The 23,725-nt window shown below is 42.2% G+C and overlaps 2 protein-coding genes across 2 annotated transcripts in view; one reads left to right on the forward strand and one right to left on the reverse strand.

The window, feature by feature from the left end:
• The window catches only part of TIMM21 (translocase of inner mitochondrial membrane 21), a 321,671-nt gene extending 318,262 nt beyond the window's left edge, over positions 1 to 3,409 (reverse strand). The window contains exons 1-2 of the mRNA XM_044067130.1: positions 3,298 to 3,409; positions 2,904 to 3,258 (exon numbers count right to left, since the gene is read on the reverse strand). Coding sequence (XP_043923065.1) covers positions 2,904 to 3,228 — 325 coding nt within the window. The 5' untranslated portion in view covers positions 3,229 to 3,258; positions 3,298 to 3,409. The remainder of the gene's footprint in view (positions 1 to 2,903; positions 3,259 to 3,297) is intronic.
• A 108-nt stretch (positions 3,410 to 3,517) lies between these two features.
• FBXO15 (F-box protein 15) overlaps positions 3,518 to 23,725 on the forward strand; it is a 1,391,649-nt gene continuing 1,371,441 nt past the window's right edge. Inside the window, exons 1-2 of the mRNA XM_044067129.1 lie at positions 3,518 to 3,610; positions 21,575 to 21,685. Of these exons, the coding sequence (XP_043923064.1) occupies positions 3,546 to 3,610; positions 21,575 to 21,685 (176 nt within the window). The 5' untranslated portion in view covers positions 3,518 to 3,545. The remainder of the gene's footprint in view (positions 3,611 to 21,574; positions 21,686 to 23,725) is intronic.

Genomic DNA, 23,725 nt, shown 5'->3' on the forward strand with positions numbered 1-23,725 from the left:
TTCTAGTGCTACCTGTGAAAGTTTTCAGCTACTTCCTCGTGCTTTGCTACATTTCCATTAATCCTGGTAGGTGAAACAGCAAACCTAGCACTTCTGTTCACATCCAGTACTGTCATTTCTTCAACATATATGACAGACTGTGCAACAATAGGTGAGAACACAACAAATGGCTAATCTGACCATACAAAGTCATTGTGCGATGTCTGCTATGCAGCTGAGAGACAAGCCTAACCCTCAACCAGTCTTCAGCCAAATTTGATACAATGGGCGGCAAGTGGGTAAAATGTCTGACAAGTGACTAAACTTCAAACTCAAAGCACAAAATGTACTGGAAGGAAGTGCAGCAATATTGTGTGCGTCCCACAGACCAACACTAATGATTATGAATGCATGACGTTGAATATTTGGCAATGTACAAAACTGTTTTCGCCCTGTACTATAAATTCTTTTTTGAGCAAGAATATCTAATATATCTTACAGTGTACGACAGTTAACAGGCATACAGACAATAATAATTGCAAAAACTTAATACAATTTCTTTGTAAAGGGACTATATTTGTCAGACGGTGAACAATTTACATTTCAGGGGAGCAGAATTAGTCAGTCTGCTGATAACATTAAACTTGGTGCAATTAAAGTGGCAGAAACTAACAGTGTGGGGAGAAAGCAGTATGGATGTATGCTGTACAGTGTGAACAAGCAACAGCAAATGCTGACTGTACAGTGAAGCTGCAAGCTGTTGAAGACGGTGATGAAAGGGAGATGATTCAAAGGAATAAAATTAAATCCCTCTACTCTACAAAGAAATAAAGCCACATGATACTGTACAAGGTCCCAGAGTAAATGGTGACTAAACAAATGAATGACAGCAGTAAAATGGAATCAGAGTATCATTACATGGACCCACAGTACTGTTAGAATAACATGTCAGAACAGAAATTCAGAATAAAACAAACAAAAAAAAAAAGAACACAAACAAAGTGAAGAATGAAAACTCAAAGTAAACTGAGGAAAATTTTAATATAGAGGGTAATGCGACCCTAGTACTGATTTTACCAGCAATAACGATCACTTAATACGCTGGCAGAATTTTAGATGACTGACACACTTGGAGATTTCTATTGCTGTATTAAGTTCACAACAGAAAACTGCCTTAAAAGCAACATTATAAAGATTTTAAGAGAAATGACTGTATTTGCTTAACCCTATGCTTTGAAAAATCAGAGTCTAAACAATGCTCAAATTAAAAAAACAAAATGTAATACAGCTGAATTAAACTATTTCCTTCTGACTCAAAACCCTCTCTTTTGTTGCTGCTATAGTTACACAATGGCTTCCACCAAGTACTGCTAATAACAGAAAGCAAATGAAAAACATGGAGAAAGTCTTCAAGATAAGTGAGCCTGATATTCTTGCCACATGTCCCGATTTTGCCATTTCTCTTGCAAAATGTTTGATTTTCTGGCAAATCACTGAATATACAAGAAATGCATAGTTAACCCCCCTTTGGGAAAAAACATGTACCCATGAATTACCACATAGATGGCAGTACACTAAACACTGAAAGTGTGATGAGAGACTTAGGGACACAGGTGGACAGTGGTCCCACCTTCGATAACCACATTGCCACAACAGTCAGGAAATCATACATGGCACACCTCATCACTAAGGGCTTTTCATCCAGAAAAAGGAGGTCATTGTCCCACTGTACTCATCCCTCATTAGACTCATTATAGAGTACAATGCCCCATTTGGTATGTACCTCACAAGACATCTGCAACAGCTGGAAAGGCCGCAGAAATACCTCACTAAAAGAATCAGAGGCCTAAAGCGGATGCCCTATGCTGACCATCTAAAAACACTCCAGCTATACTCTGTGGCATATCGCCTACTCAGAGGTGATCTCTACTTAACATACAAGGCCATGTCAAACCCTGAGCTGTTGGACATGCTCCACTTAAAGAAATCCCAATTCCTCAGAGCCACACGCTCCAGGGATCTAAACCTTGTCATCACAATGAACAAAACATGCTGGAGGGATAGGTTCCTGACCCCATACTCTGGAATAGACTGCCCATACATATCAAGCAGAGCACCTCCTTGGCCCTCTTCAAAAGGAACCTTGACGATTGGAAGGGAGATAGGAAATTCACCCCAGGGATCACGTCAGTCACCCTGCTAGACAGGGGTCCAGGGAAGTAAATATTGTGGGAAGAAATATCCAGGGAATTGTATGGCTAGGCTTGTATAAGCCCTAGAGCAGATAGCCTAGTACCAACCTATGAGTCAGACAAAGTTGCCAGTCATTAGTTTCATACTTCCTATTGTACAAAAATGCATGTTGATGCTAAATCTGATATCTGTATTAACTTTTTAACTTAATTAAATTAAAATTTAAAATTAGTTCTGATTTGGGGTCATTGTCCTCCCTCCTCCCAAATTACTTTGGGTCTCCTGAATTATACCCTAAGATGTGCCTATGAATCATGAGCCAGACCCTGGGAGTTCCAAAGCAGTAGCAAAGTCAGAAATGTATGCTGCCCCCCCCCCCCCCCCAAATAAAGTTCACCTTCTGTTAAACAGTGTATGTGCTCATATACAGAGTGCGCTTGCAGACTCACGCTTACGTTTTTATTTTCAAGCTTGAAGAAGAAAATTTTACTGTCGTCCAACTAAAGAACACTAACTCAGAAGAAATTACACTACACAAGTCTTACAAGATGTGTGCCTGGCTATACCTTTTTCCCCAAACATACATTAAAGTTCATGTTTTACAAGCTTGTACGTTTTATTCCGGAAATTATACTTATGCAATTACCACACATCTATGCATTTATTCAAATGCAAACAACATTCAGAACTTCTGAAAAGCTTGCAAAAATAAACAGGTAGTTTCTGTTTACCTTTCTGAGTAACAGATGAGGGAGGAACAGCTTTTTTCCGTACAGATACTTGCTGCCCACTATGCTCGTTCTCTTTTGTGTAAAGGCTGCGTTTCGTAATAAAATGCAGACTGGTGCTGTCCCTCCATACACTCGAACCCACAAGTGCCTCAACACAAGTTTTCAGACCATTACTCCTCATTGAGGATGATGACGGGCCGACTGATAGTGGCAAGAAAGATTGTGTACATCTACATAAACCCCAACGTCTGTATATAAGGAGTTGAAGTGCACACTGAACTTTTCCAAGACAAAAGCAGGTCATTTTAATGGCTTCTTCCACCATACACACTTGTGATCAAGGGCGCCTGCAGGCAGGTGCAAGGGGGTGCACTTATACCCCCCTGGAATCGGCTGACTAGTTAATGCGATAATTTAAAAAAGTTATTTTTTTTCTGTAGTGCGTTCTTCTTTAAGAAGACAGAAGTCCGTGCTGACATCATACGTTCTTCTTTAAGAAGAAGAGTCACAGGGGTGCTGATTAGTTAATGCTAGTTTTGGTTTAGTGCCGTGCTGACATCATGTGTTTTTAGAAGAGTCACGGGCGTGCTGACATCATCACTTTCAAGCAGGAACTTACACGGACGTTTTCACAAGCAGAAGATGGGATCTGAAACGGACGGATTCGCAAGCGTGAGGAAACGGATGGATGATGGGACACTTTCACAGTGAGTAGTGTGTAACAGATTCACAAGCGGGAAGTGTGTGTCCTTTCGCAAGCGGAAGATGGGACCTGAAACGGGGGTGTGTGTGTGTGTGTGTGTGTGTGTGTGTGTGTGTGTGTGTGTGTGTGTGTGTGTGTGTGTGTGTGTGTGTGTGTAAAATGCCCCAGGTGTTATGTGGTGTTGGGTAGAGAATAAGGCTTGAACCCTGTACCTTGGGTACAAGTGGCAAGAGCCTGAATTCCCTACCCACCACCATTTATAAAAATGTTGTAGGTTTTCCCTCATACTTTTGCTGTTCCTCATAAAATCTGTGGTTTCTGTATTTGTGTCCTTGTTGCCTGACAGCTACATGTTCTCTGGTTTGATTCTTGGCTGATTTAGCAGCAATGACTATCACTTAATACGCTGGCAGAATTTTAGATGACTGGCACACTTGGAGATTTCTATTGTATTAAGTTTATAACAGAAAACTGCCTTGAAAGCAACATTATAAAGATTTAATTACTGTATTTTCTTAACCCTGTGCTTTGAAAAATCAGTCTAAACAATGCTCAAATTAAAAAAACAAACTGTAATACAGCTGAATTAAACTTTCTGACTCAAAACCCTCACTTTTGTTGCTGTTAGTTACACAATGGCTTCCACCAAGTACTGCTAATAACAGAAAGCAAATGAAAAACCTGGAGAAAGTCTTCAGGATAAGTGAGCCTGATATTCTTGCCACACACCTTATTACCCATACTTTCAACTGATCCAGATTTCACAGAATGTCCAGATTTTGCCATTTCTCTTGCAAAATGTTTGATTTTCTGGCAAATCACTGAATATACAAGAAATGCATAGTTAACCCCCCCCGGGGGGAAAAAACATGTACCCGTGAATTACCATATAGATGGCAGTACACTAAACACAAAGTGTGATGAGAGATTTAGGGTCTTTGTTCAGGTATTTATTGACTTCATCCAGGTTTTGTGCTAAGGTTGAGTGCTATGGTAAGAACTGAATTCACTGAATATGTTTGGGGGCTATATTCCCCCATTACTGGCTTTGTCCGGGTGTTTTTTGCTAAGAGGTTGAGAGCTATGGTGAGAACTGAATTCACTGAATGTTTGGGGGTTGTATTCACCCATTACTGGCTTTGTTCAGGTATTTTGTGTTAAGAGGTTGACAGCGGTGCTATGGTGAGAACTGAATTCACTAAATGGTAGCAATTTAAGTTTCAGTCTTCCTCTTTCACAAAACAGCTAATTTGTTGTAGTGGTATGTTGCTCTGACTGTTTTGCACAGGGTCCCCTGGGTTCAAGACGTGGCAGTGAAATGTATGGTGGTAACGCAGCATTTTATTCTAGCAACTTTCCAACATTATGCAAGCAATGTTTAAAATGTGTCCCTGGTTTTTGGCCTTTTGCCCCCCCCCCCCAATAAATTTTGGCTTTTTCCAGATTTCTTGTGCTGCAAAGTTCAGAGATACAGCTGAGTGTCGAGTAGATTTTAGAAGGAGCGGAGAGCTGCAGGGGAGCAAAAGTTTAGTGCTGTGTATGTTTAGTCTGCTTGCATTGATAATAGTACAACAGATAGTGTACTTGCTTTTGATGCTGAAGGCTGTGGGTTCTACTCCCACAGTAGGTAGATGCATTGCTGATACTGTACTGTGTTGTAAATGATGCCTAGTAACTATGAACCTGTTATCAGTTTGCTATCCATTCCCTATTGCGGTATTACTAGCTTATCATTTTTTTTATTGCATGCAACAAAGGCAATTTATTTTTCAAGGGTAACAGGCACTTATGACGTATAAAGTTGTTTGCTAGCAGCAACCTCTTTATTAGTTACAAATGTCTTTAATGTGGATTTTACTACTTCAGAGATTGTGTATATTTTTACTGATACTGGTGGACTATAGAAGGTTGAGTAGACTTTTTATGATGGAAATGTCCTGAATTGGGCAGTTTTGTCATTGGTGTATGCATTTTGTTTCATTGTTTACTGGAAAAATGTTCAAAACAATACATTTAAAATGCCCTCTAACAACTGTACTGTATTGTACAAGGAATATAATGTAATACAGTCAGGGTGCATCAAAGAGCAAGTGTATGTTATGTTCAAGGGGCCTATGATTTTGAAGACAGCCCAGAGTTAATATTTATCTGCTACTGGCAAAATGTATTTTCTTTGAATGTGGATTTCAATGCTGTTTCAATGCGTTTCAAGGGCAGAGAAGTTTTAATGTTAGTCTATTTTTATTGTGAGACTGCATTGCTTTAACAGATATGTATTAGTGTTTGTGCTGTAAAATGCAAAATAAAACTTTCAAAATCATCGGAGAAGTAAAGCAGTATGCACATTAGTGTTTATGGTAAATGGGGCAAAATAACCAAGGAATGGGACATTGGAATGGCTGCCGGGGGGAGGCTCTATTTGACCATGATTTTGTGAGGAGGGGGTAGCAAACTCAGACAGCCCCGGTTGAAGTATATCTCTCAGTTGTCCATATCTTTGCAGAATGAATAGATATCTGCTTCTTATTTTTGGTTTGTTCCTCATAAAATTTGTGGTTTTCTAGCAAATCAGTTAGGAATGAAGTCACTAATTGAGACATTGAGTTTCAGATGTCATAACCTTCAGAAAAATGCATGCTAATGCAAAACTGTCAAGTTTATACAAGAGCAAATTTTAGTAGTGTTTGTTTTCCCCCAATATATTTGGCCTTGTCCAGATTTCCTGCATTAAGAGGTTGAGAGGTACGTATCACTTTGTAAATTAGGAATATCCAAACCTCTCAATTGTCCCCAATTTTGGCTCAAAATGTTGCTCTCCCTTAATAATCCCACCTCCAAAATGGCAATTTCGGAAGAAAATGTGGATTGTTTACAATTATATATAACTGTAATGATCAGAGTTATAGATTATTTTTATTTCAGAAATGCATGTAGATGCTCTTTGTTAGCTGCTCAAGTTAACAATGTTAATATTAAAAAGGTGTCCCTTTTTTGACAGGTATTTTTGCATCACGTTTTGGTCTGTTTTTCATAAAATTGTGGTTTTCTGGCAAATTAGTGGCAAGTCATTAAAGATTGAAGTTAGAAAATAATGGCAGACATTTGAGTTTCAGATTTTATACCCTTCAGTGATGCAAGATCTACTACTGTTCTATTATCTAAGTTAATAAGAGCAATATTTAAAAAATTGGCCTTATTTTTGGGCCTGTCCCACTTCTAGTTCTATTTTATTATTTATTTTACATTTGTTGACCGGGCTAGTCCAGCTGGATATATGTCCATTTTCAGTGGAGGCCCGGGGAGAAAAGCTCCCCAAATTACAACAACATAAAAGGTCAAGACAAAGCCAATAACAGTATAATTTGGTACATAAGATGTTCGTCGTCTCCCATTGCTGCAGTCCTGACTAATGGGTACTCCGCTGCCCACCATCGGCCCGAATACCAAAGGGCTAGATCTGGCGTCGGTCATGGCGCCCGAGACTAACGTGGTGTCAGTATAAATGCGCATGACCGACGCCATAACATCAGTCTTACTTGCCGCATGGTCCTGAGCAGAAGCAGAATTTGCAAGTGCCGTTCGGCGTTCTGGAATTGTCGGTTTTCGAGTTTCAGACCGGAGACCAAGTTGGGCTAAGTACCCCATTGGGGACTTTTTTTTTTTTTTTTTGTCTTTTTCTTGCCTCCGTATTGACGGATGTCAGAAAAAGTTAATAACTGTATTTCTTGTGGGAAACAGATTCCTCATAGGGATTACCATTCACTCTGCATTCCTTGTTTAGGGCCTGAGCACGACGTTGTTGGGTGTCGCTTTTGTGCTACTTTTAATAAGCGTACTATTAAACGTCGGTTGGACTGTGCTAGGCTGGTGTTTGGTAAACGTTGTAATTACAACATGCCGTCGGATTCTCCGACTGGCTCTTCTAAGAAGCGCAAAGAAAAGTCTTTGCGGTCCAAGCAGGATGAGGCGTCCACTCCGGACGTCGGTCCTGTAGAACCACTGGCTGCTTCAGTGGCTCTTTCTGACAGTGTACCAGAGTGTCAAGGGGAGCCTTTGTTACTACAGGGGGTGGCTTCTCCTGTGTTAGGCCAGGGTGAGGGTGCTCCTCTGTTATCTGTGGCTCCCTCCCCTCATAGGGTGGTTAAGCCTCCTCCTTCTCAAGGCAAAGGCCATTCTAAGTCTAAGTCTGCCCTTGCGGGTGCTTTTCCCCAGGGTCCAGCTCCTAGGAAGCACATGTTAAAGATGGCTGAGGATTTGATTACTTTAATTAGGGGTTCCATGCCTCCCCCTGAGAAGAGGCCCAGGGTAGAGACAGAGTTGGAGAGTTTGAGTCAGATTCCTCTGTGGAAGACCTTCAGGATTTCCCTCCCTATTCTGATTCTGAGGCTGAGGATGCTTCTCCCTCTGCGTCCCCTCCAGAAGATTTTTCTTTGAAACTTTGCATTCCATGAGGGAACATTTCAAATGGGAAGGCCAGGATTATTCTGATTCTCGTAAACGGCTGAGAGAATTTTTGTTTTTGCCTCAGCACAGGCCCTTGGCTATTCCTCCTGTACTGGATGTTGTTCAGGATGTATTTTCTGAGGCTGCCCTTAACCCAGATTCTCTGCCTCCTGCCCCTGTTAAACCAGATAGATACTACAGGGTTCCGGAAGCTCACAAGTACTTGTTTAAGAGCCCTAGGGCTGATCCAGAAACTATTTCTCAAAGCCCCAAAGGTGTTAAGGCTTCTGTGGTTAAGAATCCAGTTCCTCTGAACAAGGATGCTAGGGCCCTGGATAGGTGGGGTAAAAAACTGTATACCTCTTCTACTTTGGCTATGAGGGCTTTAAATTGTCAGTTTCATATGCTCAGGTATCAGAATTTTTTGTTAAGTCAATTGAAATGTAAAGTAGATGCTTTAGCTGCAGGTATTGACTGTAAGGAGCTTCAGGATTTAGTGCATGCTTCAGACCAGGTTGGTAAGCATTCTTTGCAGTGTGGTTTTGATGCTTTACAAGCTTCTTCCAGGGTGGCTGCTACTAGTTCTGTTGTTCGCAGACATGCCTGGCTTAAAGATCAGTCCTTGTCAGAGCATGTTAAAGCTCGAATTATGGATGCTCCTTTGCAATCTGATGTTCTTTTTGGCCCTCCAGTGGAATTAGTTTTAAAAAAAATGGAGGAAAAAGCTAAGTCTATGCAGACGGTTAAGGAATTTTTACAGGTTCAGCCCCCTAAGTTCAATAGGAATTGGCCTGCTAAGGGATGGTCTCTTCCTTCGGATTTTCATTCTAGGGGCAAGTCGAGGCGTGGTAGAGGTAGGGCTTCCTTTCAGGGCCCTGTTACTTCTAGGTCTTTGAGTTCTTCTACCCCTTCTGCTGGGGAGGGCAGGGGTCAGTCCTTTCGGAAGCAGACCCAATGACCTGTGTCTTCAGCTGCCGGACTCTGCTTTGCTGGCAGCTCCTCTGGGCGGAAAACTGGGACTTTTCAAAAGGAATTGGCATTTGGTTACCCAAGACGAATGGGTGTTGGACATTATAACTCGAGGCTACAAATTTTATTTTCACACATTCCCGCCTTTCAAAGGTATGCCGGATGTGCCTCATCAGCAAAGACTGGAAGCACAGGCACAGATTTCTTCTCTGCTCCAGTTGGGAGCAATACAGGAAGTTCCTTCTGCGGAAAGGGGCACAGGGTTTTATTCCAGTCTTTTCTTAGTGCCAAAGAAGGGAAATACTTGGAGGCCCATTCTGGATTTATCCATTCTAAACACCTTTCTGGAAATTCCGAAATTCAAGATGTTAACACTGCAACAGCTGTTGCCTATGCTGGGCAGGGATCACTGGATGGTGACTTTGGATCTCAAGGAGGCCTATCTTCACATTCCTATCAGGCCCAGTTGCAGGAAATTCCTGAGGTTTCGGACTGGGAATTTGCATTATCAGTTCTCTGCATTGCCCTTTGGCTTATCTACTGCGCCCAGGGTATTCACAAAAGTCCTGGCTCCAGTAATAGCTTTTCTCAGACTAAAAGGAATTCAGATTTATCCTTATCTGGACGATTGTTTGATACTGGCTCGAGGCAAGCACGAACTACTTTGACATCTGCAGTATGTGATGACAGTTTTCAGATGCCTGGGGTATTCTGTGAACGAAATCAAGTCCAGTCTAGTACCCTCACGAGAGGTGTTTTCTGGGTGTGAGACTGAATACAGCGACTCAGATGGCATTTCTTACCCCGGACAAACAAAGAAATCTTCACCAGTACTTCCTACAGCTATCAGTACTGTCCAGGCTGACTGCAAGGACAGTCCTTCAAGCCTTGGGGTTCATGGCATCTTGCATTCTAGTACTTCCCAATGCCAAACTGCATATGAGGAAGTTACAATGGTATCTCAAAAGCGTTTGGACTCAACACAGCCACGATTTGGACACTCATTCTGATTCTTCCTTGCATTCAGAAGGAATTTGTGTGGTGGGCTCAGGAATGTCACCTAAACAAGGGACTCTCTGTGACCCAACCAGAGGCAAGTCAGATATTAACGACAGACGCCTCGGAGTCAGCCTGGGGTGCTCATTTCAAAGGAAAATGGATTCAAGACCTTTGGCCCCCGGAGTTGCTTCACTTGCATATCAATATGAAGGAGATGCTGGCAGTTCAATTTGCCTTAAAAGTATTCAAGGATCTACTTCGACCGGGACTGGTGTTGATTCGAACAGACAACACAACTGTCATGTGGTACATCAACAAGCAGGGGGGAACTCATTCTTACCCTCTTTGCAGACAAGCAATGCTGTTATGGGAAACTGCTTTGAATCTGCACATCACTCTTCGAGCGCAGTTTCTGCCAGGGGTACAGAATTCGTTAGCGGATGTTCTGAGCAGGCAAATGGTGGATCCTCACGAATGGAAGTTGGATCCTCAGGTGTTTCGTCAGTTGACCATGGCTTCGGGCACTCCAGACATAGATCTGTTCGCTTCTCCTCTGAATTTCCAACTACCTCTGTTTTGCACAAGGCTGTTTCATCCGAAAGCCTGGAAAATAGATGCACTATCCTTCAGTTGGAGCAACCTTCACGTGTATGCCTTTCCTCCTCTGCCTCTTCTTCCAAAAGTCCTGTTGAAAGTCAGGAGGGACAAACCGTGCATGATCCTTATAGCACCGGATTGGCCTCGTCAGCATTGGTACCCTCTGTTGAGGAGCTTCATTCAGGGGGCCCCTTGGCCATTACCACGGATTCCTCACTTATTGTCTCAAGAAAACAATCATTTTCTCAATGTCAGGGTGCAATCCCTACACCTGACAGCCTGGCGCATTCAGTTTTAGAGAATGAGGGCCTTCAGCTCCCTCAAGTTTTGGATGTTCTTTTGGAAGCCAGGCGTCCTAGTACTCAAAGTTTATGCTGATAAATGGAAGAGATTTTTTCTTTGGAGTTCAGCTGAAGGCTTTGATGTCACATTGCCTGATTTGAGTTGTACTTTGCAATATTTGACTATGTTATTGGACAAGGGTTTGTCTTTCTCTTCTGTTAAAGTGCATGCTGCAGCTATTTCTGCTCGCTATGATGGTGACCCTCCTTTATTTTTCACATCCATTGCTTAAACAGTTTCTTAGAGGGGCAAAGAATATAAGACCCCCACGGAGGGCTCCTACTCCTACTTGGGATCTTAATTTTGTTTTGGAAAAGCTGACTCTGCCTCCTTTTGAACCTGCAGCTACGGCTGACTTGAAGTTGTTGTCTTGGAAGACTGCTTTTTTATTGGCTGTTACTTCTGCTAGAAGGGTATCTGAATTGCAGGCTGTCATGGCAGTGGAACCTTTTCTGATTTTTCACCGGGACAGAGTTTCCTTGCGTACTAATCCTACTTTTCTGCCTAAAGTGATTTCTAATGTGGCATTGAACCAATCTATACATTTGCCTACTTTTTATGCTAACCCCCAAACTGAAGGGGAAAAAGTTTTGCATTCTTTGGATGTACATAGGCAGTTACGATATTTGTTCAGAACCAAAGAGTTCAGAAGTTCTCAACAGTTATTTGTTTCGTTTGCTGTGACTTCACGTGGAAAAGCTGTCTCGAAACAAACTATTTCCAAGTGGATTGGCCATTGTATTGCTTTTTGTTATTCTCATCCTGGAAAAGAGGTTCCAGTTGGGATCAGGCCTCATTCTACTAGGGCTACGGCCACATCTACTGCTTTTTAAGAGGGGTAGCTACTAAAGACATTCTAGAGGCAGCTACCTGGAGTTCTGTACATACCTTTACAAAGCATTATCATTTGCCTCTTTATTCTAGGTCTAGGGCTGGGTTTGCCACTGCAGTCTTACAGGGCATGTCTGCAGCTCCTCAGGCTATTTAGTTGTCCAACCTCCCTTTTTTTTTCCGTTGCTCTGGGATTCTACCCATTAGTCAGGACTGCAGCAATGGGAGACAAAAACATAGTACAGTTTTGTACCTACCATAAATGTAGATGTTCGAGATCTCCATTGCTGCAGTCCAATTTTCCCTCCCTCCTTCCCCCTTTTTCTTTTTAGTTTGGGGTTTTTGGGTGGTGTTTTTTTTTTGCATTCTGACGTCTGAGGCAAGAAAGACTGATGTTATGGCGTCGGTCATGCGCATTTATACTGACACCACGTCAGTCTCGGGCGCCATGACCGACGCCAGATCTAGCCCTTTGGTATTCGGGCCGATGGTGGGCAGCGGAGTACCCATTAGTCAGGACTGCAGCAATGGAGATCCTCGAACATCTACATTTATGGTAGGTACAAAACTGTACTTTTTAACAATTATAGGGTGTTAGGTTGGTGTAGGGCTTTGTGGGCGATTTATAAGTTGGTTAAATTGTAGTAGGTGCAGTAATTCAAGCCACCCTAGCTGTTTTAGGTTTAGACAGTGGTGGGTTCTGTAAGGAGAGTTGGTAGCAAATCTAGTAATATTATTGTATGATCTAGTAAGTTTAAGATTGTTTTTAGAAAGATTGGTATACATGGGGGAAGCATATAACAGGGTAGAGATTAAGTGGGTTCTAGCTATTGTGGCTCAGGCTATTTGTGTCAGGAAAGGTTTGATACGATAAAGGGATCCAAGTTTTTTGTTTATAGATTTAATTGTGGAATTTATGTGAGTGTCAAACTTTAGTTGGTTGTCAATAGTAATTCCAAGGAGTTTGGTGGTGGGGTCAGGAGAGAACGGTACCATTGTTAGATGTAAGTGTGAAATGAAGAGGGGGCGATAGATGAGAGGGAGTAAAGAGCAGTAACTTGTTTTTTTTAGGGTTAAGAAGACTGTGGTTGGAGAACCATTGTTCAATAGTTGAGAAGGCTTTTTGTGTGAGAATGAAGTTCAGTTTGGGATGAGGCAGAACAAATGATAGTAAGTCATCAGCATATTGAATACAGGTAGACAGTGGAATAGAGAGATGAAGGTCATTTATGAAAATGGAAAACAGTAGTGGATCTAAAATAGAGCCTTGTGGGACACCTAGAGAGGTAGGAAGAAGGTCGGAAAGATGGTTTTGCCAGACAATGACTTGTTTTCGGTTTTCAAGAGAGGCTGTGAACCAGTTCATGGCAGGATAGTCAAAGGAGAGGGACTTCAGTAGGTGGAGGAGAAGTTGATGATTAACCATGTCGAAGGCTTTAGATAGGTCTACAAAGAAAGCCGTATTGAAATGCATATGGCAGTATTTGTAATAAAAGGACAGGATTACAGTATTTTTAGAAGCTCATTACATTTTATTGGAGACCAGTGTCTTGTAGCAGTGTCTGTGTTAGTACACTTGTAGCTGGGTGGCTTTAATGGTATATGGTAAATAAGCATTGCTACCTTACTTAAAGCCAAGCCCTGCAACAACTAGGTAAGCTCCACACTAAGTCAAAACACAATAGCTCTGGTGGGTAAATGTACTCTGTAGTGCTCAAAAAAAGGCAAATGTTTGAAATAACTACAGCTTATGTGCGCAAACAATAGGTAGTGACGAAACAATGCTCATTAAAAATGCTTTAATGCTCCACATTGCTGAGCTGCAGATCAGTTATCACTGGCTACCAGGGTTTCACCCACTTCAGATCAAGCACTGTGCCGTTCAGTGCAACCTTCCCAGAACTAATTCAAGTCTGACCAGAATTATTTGGGATGTGTGTATGAGGGAGGTAGCATACCCCTCAGCTGTCCAGATTTTTGCCCCATTTTCCTCCTGAAAAGGATTGAAGTTGCTAAATGACTCATTTCAGTTAGACTAATGCATACTAACACAAATCCTGTTACCCTTGCAATTTTCTAAGTTTGAGAGCCATATTTATAATCTCTCCCTATTTTAGGCTTTGTCCAGATTTCTTGCACTAAGGTTTAGGGTTTGAGAGAAAGTGAAATGCCCAAGTTAGAGTTAGTAGGTGGAAGTGCATTTTCAAGGAACTGAGTTTTAAGGGAAGTGAAGTTTACTGCTGCTCATGCCAAGTCTATTTATTTACAATGTGCAACTGTTTTGTTTAGCAATGGTATCCCTATTGTGGTATAAAGTTTTAAAGCTATGCTAGTAGCACCACAAGTAGAATACTTGCATCTTAATGTAGAGGCTTGAGGTTCTATTCCTACAGCATGTACATTTGTATGCTGCAGTCCTGAGGGTGTCCTCCTTTGGATGAGATGCCTAATAACTATGAACCTGTTCAGCTTGCTATCCATTTTCTATTGCAATATACCAGCTTACCATTTTTTTAATTTTAACATGGGCAATTTATTCTTTGATGGCAACAGGCACTGAAATATACAGTTTTCTAGCAACATCTTCATTAGTTTCAGGTATCTTTAATGTGGAATTCAGATTACTTTTACTTCGGCAGAGACACTCAAACAAGTGTTGCTGTATAATACAAGGGATCAATTGTATTAATTATAATATATAATCAGGTAAATCAAATAACTTTTGCATGGCCCTAACAGTGTGCAAGGAGCCTATTGCTTGAAAACAGTTCAAAGGTAAATAACCTGCCACTGGCCAGATGCATTTTCTTTGAATGTGGGTTTCATTGCTGTTTCACTGAATGTGAGTTTCAAAAATAGAGAAGCTTTAATGCCAAGTCTGTTTTCATTGTAAGACTATTGCTTTGTTTAGGTTTAGTAAATGTCTGTTTGGGCTATAATGTTTGAAATAAAAGTTGTAAATTAAATCCAACTGCCTGTAATCATTGTAGAACTAAAGCATAAAACAGTATGTACACACAGATTTGAGCAATGTCTACAGTAAATGGGGGAGAAATAGCCAAGTAATGGGACACTGGAATGGCTGTGTGGGTGGACTTGGGTGGGGCTGTGGCAGGGGGTGGGGAGCTATATGGGTGGGGCTGTGGCAGGGGGTGGGGAGCTATATGGGTGGGGCTCTGGGTTTGCACCCCCTGCAAAAACTTCTGCAGGCTCCCGTGTGTCAGATAAACCTAGTCAATCTAGCCTAGAGCCTTTCCCTCTCCTATTTTCAAATTCCTGCATGTAAGAAGGCCTATGTTCAGAATTTATGCAGCAAACTCTATTTATGGATGCAGTGGGGCAAGTACATTATGGGAGTAGGAAAGGAGTTTGGGTGATCGGAGAGGAGTCAATTTGCCAATTTGGATCCCCCTTGTGGCAACGTCCAATGGTTAAAGTGAACGGACAAGTGCTAATTTAAGATCCAGCATTATGGTACTTGGTGTTGGTTTTTCATTCACAGAATAATCCCCCTCCCCTCGGATACCACCTTTTGACAGGGTACGTTAAATTGTCAGACAATGAATGAGTGAAAGAAATTTTGCCCATGGCAGTAAATTTTGCTTCTTACAGACAGACTTATGGATAATTGTATTTATGACCATGTGGCAATATGTCTGTTTTTTGTTTTCAGACAAGACTACATGGCATATTTTGATTGTGATCAAGGGAAAGAAATATTGTCCTCAGTAACTGGGTTGTTTCATATGCACAATTAATCCTGTTGTCCACATACCCAGCCACAATAATTGTAACCAGTCACAGGTAGTTTTTCACACAGAGGTAACCCTCCCCTTGCATTAATCACTTTCTGATTAGTAAAATCTCTGGTGTTTTGTGGTAATTTAAAATAAATTCTGCCTTTTGCTCTGTGTTCATCTTATTTCACATGGTATCCCTTAATTCTGATTGTGACAGTAAAGCCTTTGATTTTGTACACAGATTAACCCACAGTTTTATTCCTTCTGATTGCCACATTTGCCTGGTACATGATTGAAACAATAGCTAATATATTCAATTAATTTCACTTGCATGTCGATTTCCTTTCCAAAACCAGTATATAACTTTAATGGCCTGTTGGTCTTTCATCATTTCTAATTAGAAAGCCATTAAAAAGACTACTTGGTTTAAAAGGGGTAATACTGCGTTCTCTAAATTCTTTTTTATGCCATCTAGGTTAGAATAAATCTCCCAGGTGTCTTGTCATTGAATTCCTTGAGGATAGGTGTTTATAATGCCATACTTCAACCCTAATGTTGTAAACTGCACCTTGAGGCAGAACTGAAATGCTGACTGGTTACACTATAGTCCTGCTTTTGTCTGTTTTTAGTTTTCTCCCTTTTAAATCTAGGGTGAATTATTATTTTGTAATTTTATTCCATAATAAATACAGAATTTTAATCTGCATTTAAACTTGCACTGTTTGACTAGAGGTGAAAGCCAAGTTCTTTTATCCTTTGTAGTGGCGTGACTGCTGTGTGCTGAGATGACTTAACACTCAATGTTAAATATTTTTATACAGTCCATGCAAATCACAGTTCTCCTTTCTGTATCTTTGTTTGTTGCCTCTAATTTAATTGTTGAACCTGCAATTGTATATTATAGCTTGAAAGTTAACTTCAACAGCTTTGGGTAATTTGCCTTAAAAGTTTATTATGATGTTGATCATAGGTTCATAGGTTCATACTAGACTATCTGCCCTGAGGCAATTATAAGCCTAGCCCGATTCTGTATGGCTTACGCCACCCCTTGATTTGAGTATACTGTGCCCTTAAGGTTTAGTTTACTGTGCCTCTAATAGTGACACTGAGTAATCCCTGGGACAAACCTACGATCCCCCAGCCACCTATCGAGATTCTTCTTGAAGAGATTCAGTGAGGTGCTCTGCCTCACATGAACTGGAATTCTATTCCAGAGCGAAGGGAGCCTCTGGGTTATGAACCTGTCCCTCCAGCAAGTTCTATTTATTTCTGTGCTGAGGTTCAAGTCCCTCTAGCATGTGGCTCTAGGGGATTTAGATTTACTGAGGTGGAGCATGTCCATTAATTCTGGATTTGACATAGCTTTGTATGTCAGGCATAGATCGCCTTGAAGTAGGCGGTATGCAACTGAGTAGAGCTGGAGTTTTTTTAACCGAGCAGCATATGGCATCTGTTTGAGACCCTTTATCCTCTTGCTGAGGTACTTTTGGGGTCTTTCTAATTGCTGCTGGTGTCTGGTAAGGTACATCCCGAAAGGGGCATTGTATTCTATGATGGGCCTGATGGATGAATAAAGGGGCACTATTACCTCTCTATCTAGATGTGAAACCCTTCGTGATGAGGTGGGCTATGTAGAAGGTCTTTCTAACCACTTTGGCAAGGTGGTTTTCAAAGGAGAGATTGCTATCAACTTGGGTCCCCAGGTCCCTAAACTTTCTCTGTACTTAATGGGTTTCCGCCGATGTAATTTGTGGGCACATTGTTTTTGCCAAAGAGTATGACTATACATTTTTTGGCATTTAGCTTTAAACCATGGTGCTGGCACCAGTTATCTGTCTGAGAGCTTTCTGAAGGATGTTTGTGTCAGCTGGAGAGTTGATTATGGTGCCCAGTTTGCAGTCGTCTGCGACCTTGGTGAGCCATAGTCCTCCCACGTTTGCCTGTACCTCGGAAAACTGTATACCGAACAAGAGTGATCCCAGGACAGAACCCTGTGGGACGCCATTTGTGACATGTTTCGAGTCTAACATGGCTCCAGCAACTCTCACTCTGTGGGTTCTGTCTTTGAGCCAGTTTGCGACCCATCTTGTGACATAGGGGTTTATATTTAAGCTGGATAGCTTATCTATGATGCCCGAGTGGGGTATTGTGTCAAATGCCTTTGCAAGGTCCAGATAGGCTGTGTGGACTACCTTCCCTTCATCTATGGCTTTGGTGACTGTTTCGAAGTCAACCAGGTTCAAAAGGCAGGATCTGCCCTTGATCCTAGTGTCTGTAGGTCCCCAATGTCTTTGTTTATGAGCTCCATGATGATCCTCTCCATAGCCTTGCAGACTAAGCTAGTCAGGCTTATGGGGCAATAGTTTCCAGGGTCCGTAGAGGCTCCACCTTGTGGAGTGGGACCACTGTTGCTGTACGCCATTCTGTGGGCACATATCCTGTAGTGAGGCTGAGATTGTTTAGCTGTTTTATTTGAGGGATTGGTTCCTCTTGGAGTTCATGTAGGACGCAACCTGGGAGGCAATCTGGTCCCATGGAAGCAGTGTTTTTTGCTTTGGAGAGGGCAGCCTTCACCTGAGCATCAGAAATGTGGGAGGCAGCCCTCTGCTGGGATAGATGCTTGCTCTTTTTGGGGGGAGGGGGTGGAGAAGTTTGCACTGAACCCGTCTGCCAGGATATTGGCTGTCTGTGGGTTCAGTGTATTTATTGTTTAGATAAACTCCGAACAAGTCTGGGAGTTGCATCCCAGGTTTCTAACATAACTGAAAAAAGCCTTATGATTGTCTTTGGTGTCCTGTGCAGTTTTTCTCTCTAAGCTGGCCTTGGAGGATTTTATGAGGGATCGTAATTTTTTGCTAGCACTGATCAGAGATGCCTTCCTTATTAGGGATTTTGATCTATCATTTAGTAGCTTCCTCCTTCTGTTGTACAGTTTATTTATGGCAGGGGTCCACCAGACTGGACGCCTGCCTTTGGATGATTGGGTCTTGGTTTTGTTTGGGATAGCATGATCCATGCATTTCTGGAGATGTCCGTAGAATGCATTTATATAGGATTCTGCAGTTTGGGCCGTAGTTTCCACTGGCCCTGGGGCCTTGAAGGATTCCACTTCAGTTTTGAGAAGTGAGAAGTTCGCTTTCGAGAAGTTTTTCACTGGTTTTCTGGGCTGGGGGTGGGGTCGGGATGTGGACATCCAGTGAGATTAATTTTGGTCTGATCTTACCAATGAGGGATATACTTCTGGTGTGGAGCATAGAGTCCCCATGTTGGTAATGATCCGGTCTAGTATGTTGTCCCCTCTTGTGGGAGTGGTGACTAGTTGTTCCATAGCATTTGAGTTTGTAATTTCCAGGAACCTTTGGGCTAAGGTGCTGGGGCTTGAGTAGTGCTCCCAGTCAATGTTTGGGTAGTTGAAGTGGCCCAATATAATGGTGTTCGGAGAGATCTTCATGTTCTCCAATGTTTTCAGGAAAGCCGAGTGGGATTCCTGACTTTGAGAGTGTGGTCTGTAGGATGCTATAAACTGAAAAGCAGTGTTGCCCACTGTTAGTTGCACATGGATGGTCTCCGATACTTCGTGCAATGCCGCTAACCTGGAGGTGTGGATGTCCTTGATAAATATGGAAACTCCCCCTCCTTTTGTGGTTCGGTCCAGGTTTGGGGGCTGAAAAGCATGATATGAGGTATAGCCTGGTAGTGCTGGGGTGCTCTCTGGAGCCTTGAACCAGGTTTCTGTCACTGCACAAATATCTATGTTCTCCATACTGAGGAGAGCTTTGAGTGCGTGCATCTTGAGGTTAAGACTTCTGGCATTAAGCAGCATTACCCTTAGTTTCTTGTTCCTTGTGCTGTCTATGGGGGTGGGTTTGACTTTTGAGCCTTGTCTAAAGGCACTATGGGTGTGGCAAGAGCCTTTGCCAATATCCGAAAGCCCAGTGGTGACAGGTGCAAGCCGTCCCTAGCGAAGCAACGTGGCTTGTTGAGCATGTCATCCCAGGCTGACAGACACTGGATCCCCTTTGAATGACTGTTAAAATCGATCATTTTGTCTTTGTACTGTGGCCTCATTCTAGGTGAGGGTAAGATGCTGCTCAAGGTCGGGGTCATACCAGCCTGGGCTACATGATCAGAGAGCTCCTCTGTCTCTCCATGTAGTCCAGGGAGGTACGTCTCGGGTCATTCACACCAGCATGTACAATGACAGTCATATTTGTATTTGCTTTGCTTTGGAGTGACCTGAGTGCTTGTGTTATGTGGCGGATCCTAGCACCCGACAGGCAGCTCACCATGACCTTCTCTTTATTCAGCCTGGTGAGCGGGATGTCAATGTGTCTGACAATAGTCACCTATTAGAGTATCAGGTGTGTTATTCAGCCTTAAGGGCTGTGGCTGCTTGGCACACTGACTTTGTGGGCTATGTGTGCGTGTTTTGTTTTGAGGTAGCGTTTGCTTGGATGTCTGCTTTGGAGGTCTCTTGCTTAGGTAGATTTTTATTTAGAGCCTCCGAGTGTCTTTGTGTATTTGTGTTTGGTTCGCTGATGTGGTGGGACTATGTGATATTGGAATTGTTGTGTGAGGTTACCTTCTCCTGACTGGTTACACCAGTTGTGAGACTCACGAGAGCTCAGCCTCCAGTTTGGCTAAATTTAGTTGCATCTCTCACATATATTTGAACCTGTTTGGAGGAGGAGAGGGTTGTCAGTGTACATGAGACAGTTGTAACATTGCCTCAAAATTCCCAGATTCACCAGCTGGACTGGAGAGGAAACCACTGACTGACCTTTGGACATGCTAGAGTAATATAGGGAAACTGACGGACCAATAGAGGACAGGGTAATCGTAGATAGTATGAGTAAGTAGCGCTTATGGTTTAATAGTGCTAACTTGTAGGATTACTTAATTGGACCAGTGAAGGACTTTAGAATGAGAATATGGTGTTTAAATTGAGAGATGGAGCAGTTCTAAGGGAAAAGGTGAAGAGCAGACTTTGTGGAAGCAGGAATAGTTTAAACCCAATTAGGCAGCGCTGCCTGCTGTTGCGCTATGCACAAAAACATGCAAAACTGCCCAAAAGAGGGTTTTGAGAGGAAGATGAAGGAGTTTTGGAATTGACCCAAAATGGCCAATAAAACTACAGTTTCAAGTCAGTAACCACTCCCACAGGGGCAGGCAGACTTCCCTTTAGCCCAAGCAAAAAATGGCCTCACAAACTTACAAACAGTTCAAGAACAGCAAGCCTGTAACTGAACTTTTTTAAATCTCGGAAAAGTGGGGAAAAAAGCAAGATTTTTTTTTTTTTTTCCGAGATAGCAGAGGTTCATTAACAAGTTATAACAGTGCAGTAAATGACCCCACACGAGTGCTAGGCCAAAGACAGATAAAATGCAATTTTTGAGAAAAAACAATTTTAAAAATAAGTGCAAACAGGAAATTCAGTAAACGGCTCTAGGTTGTGCTCTAAATACAGTTACATCAACATATATAGATGAGCCAGCTTAAGTGTTTGGTGAGGCCACATGCTGCATTATTGCTTTTTAGCAGGTTTCTCTCCATTTGAAATCTTTGCCAGACATCTACTTGACAGTAATTACTGCTGTCAAACACATACTAACTTTTTGTCAAGATAATCTGGTTACCCTGCCAAATAAGGCAAACAAATGCCTGTCTTTGAGAGTCTCTAATAAATGCCTGTCATTGAGAGTCTCTTTTGTTCAGTTCATTGTTTGGTATGCAAGTGCAGTACACAATGCCATGAAGTCTCAATGTGCATCTCCTGTTTTATATTAACGTATGGCATAGGCATTGATGCTTTTTGGCTTTTATTGCTCATTGTAATACAAGTTAAGATGTCCTGCCAGAATTTCCAGATTTTAAATGACTTGCAGCTGTGATTCCTTCAGAATATCTAAGAACATGTTTGAGTTCTTATTTTACCATTGTGTATTTATATCACTGGGAAGTGACTATGCAGAACGTCTTAATACTCTGACGTTAGCTACGATTTATAGATTTTAATTGGGGACTTTTGATTTATTATTTTACAACAGGTACCTGTATTCCAAGTCATTAGCTCAAGGCCAGACCTGTAAATATAAGAAGCCAGGTGGTCAGAAGTTTCCCCAGCAGCTGCTGTCAAAGCATCCATTATCTGTTGAAAGGTGAGCAACAGAACCTCATTAGTACTTTAAAACAACACTTTGTTTCCATAACTTTTTTTCATGAATATTGAAAAGTTTATACTAAATATGGTAAATTCAGTTTTTCCCTCATTGTAAAAACTTGACATTTACAGTTGAAAAAGTTTGCCAAGTGATATTGATTTTATATGCTGTCCTTTTTAGATGTGTAAACTTAAGAAATTGTAGCATCGTGCTAAATGGCATTGTTAGGCAACTTTGTTTCAATGGCCACTTGTTGCCCTCCCAAGGGCCTGCTGCTCATAGTTTTATCTCGTACCTTGCAACTTTTCATTCCTTTTTTAAAATGTATTTAATACATTAGTAGGCTGACTAAACATGAGTGCCACTTTTGAGCAGCAACCCTGAAGTGCTGTATGGTTTGACTTCCTTAGAAATGCAGTATGCAGTTGAAGATTAACATCATTTTATCAACTGCTTTTATAATGTGTAATGAAACAAATCGGTGATGGGTCATGCTAGGCCCCAGAATATATGTAAACCCAAACAATATAAACTGCACCATTCCTTGGAATGCTAACAATCTAGAATTAAAGTCCTTAACATTTCTTAAACTTAACCAGCTTTGCTAAACTCTCAAGGTGCAGCATTCTTTCTAGTTTTAAATGAGATGTTCATAGTTACCCTGCTGCAGTCATCACACTTGGGTTATCCTGTCGTCAGGCGGTCCCACAGTCAGCCTGAATTCCAAAGTATTGGTCCGGCATCGGTTGCTGTCGCTTCTTCCCTGACGTCAGTGCTCCAGGGGTATAGAAGAGGCATCAGAAGTCATTTTCTTCAGTCTTTCTTGCCGTGCGGTGCCCGAAGCAGAAGCAGTTAGCAAGTGCTGGTCGGCCGACGCCTGTGATTTTCAAATAGTTTCAGTCCGAAGTCTTCAAAGTTAAGTACCCCGTTGGGGAACCTTTTCTTGCCTCAGTCCGATGTCAGAAAGTTAACAATTGCAGTTCTTATGGAAAGCAAATACCTCATAAGGACTTTCATTCTTATTGTATACCTTGTCTAGGCCCAGACCACGACGTCACTGGTTGTCTTTTGTGCTAGATTCAATAAGCGAACTATAAAGCGGCGCTTTGATTTCGCACGACACTACTTCGGTAGGAAATTTAATTATACTATGCCGTCGGAGCAGCCTACTACCGGCATGCATAAAAAATGCAAAGATAGACAGGCAGCCTAGATCCAAGCTAGACTGAGGCCTCGGCTGGGCTGGTCGCTGGTTCTCCGGTTTTCAGTGAGGTACCTATGCAGCCCCTGGAGACCACAGAAATGGAACCCCAGACCGATTCGGATTCTCAAGCAGAGAGTACTAGGCCGATGCAGCCATTTTCTTTAGGCCCTACCGACAACATTGCAAAAGAAGCTGGCGCTGTGGAAACGCCTTCGGTTTCAGAAGGTCTTCAGACCGACTACTCACCATAAAATCTTATGCTAAGCTTAAGAACCAAAAAACACTACATATCAGTCTCCAGTTCAAGGCCCCATGCCTAAAACAGATGCTTAAAATGGCGGAAGATTTGATTTCTTTGATTAGGGGGTCCCAACCCCCCCCCCCCCAGACAAAAGGCCTAGACCAGAGGAGGATTGCCTCCTTTGATCAAGTGTCTATTTCCTCATCCTCCTCTAAGGAACAGGATTACTCCTTTCCCCCCTTAAGATTCTGATGCTGAAGATTCCATTCCCTCAGCTTCTTTCCCTGGAGACTATTCCTTTGGGGAAACCTTACATAGCATGAGGAACATTTCCACTGAGACTCAAAGAAAAGGCTCCAAGAGTTTCTTCCACTTCCCCAGCACAGACCACTTGCTATCCCTCCAGTTTTAGACATCGTGGATGATGATTACTTAACTCCCTTGTTGCTGACCCAGAGACTTCTCCCAGGGTCCCAAAGAGGCCAAGGCTTCTATGGCTAAAAATCTGTACCCTCTGAAAGGGACTCCAGAGCACTAGATAGGTGGGGAAAGAAGGTTTACACCTCAGCTACTGTAGCTACGCTTCAGCAGA

The sequence above is a fragment of the Protopterus annectens genome, chromosome 3.part1, assembly GCF_019279795.1.
Source record: "Protopterus annectens isolate FY-2018-M chromosome 3.part1, PAN1.0, whole genome shotgun sequence".
Classification (NCBI taxonomy): Eukaryota; Metazoa; Chordata; order Ceratodontiformes; family Protopteridae; genus Protopterus; species Protopterus annectens.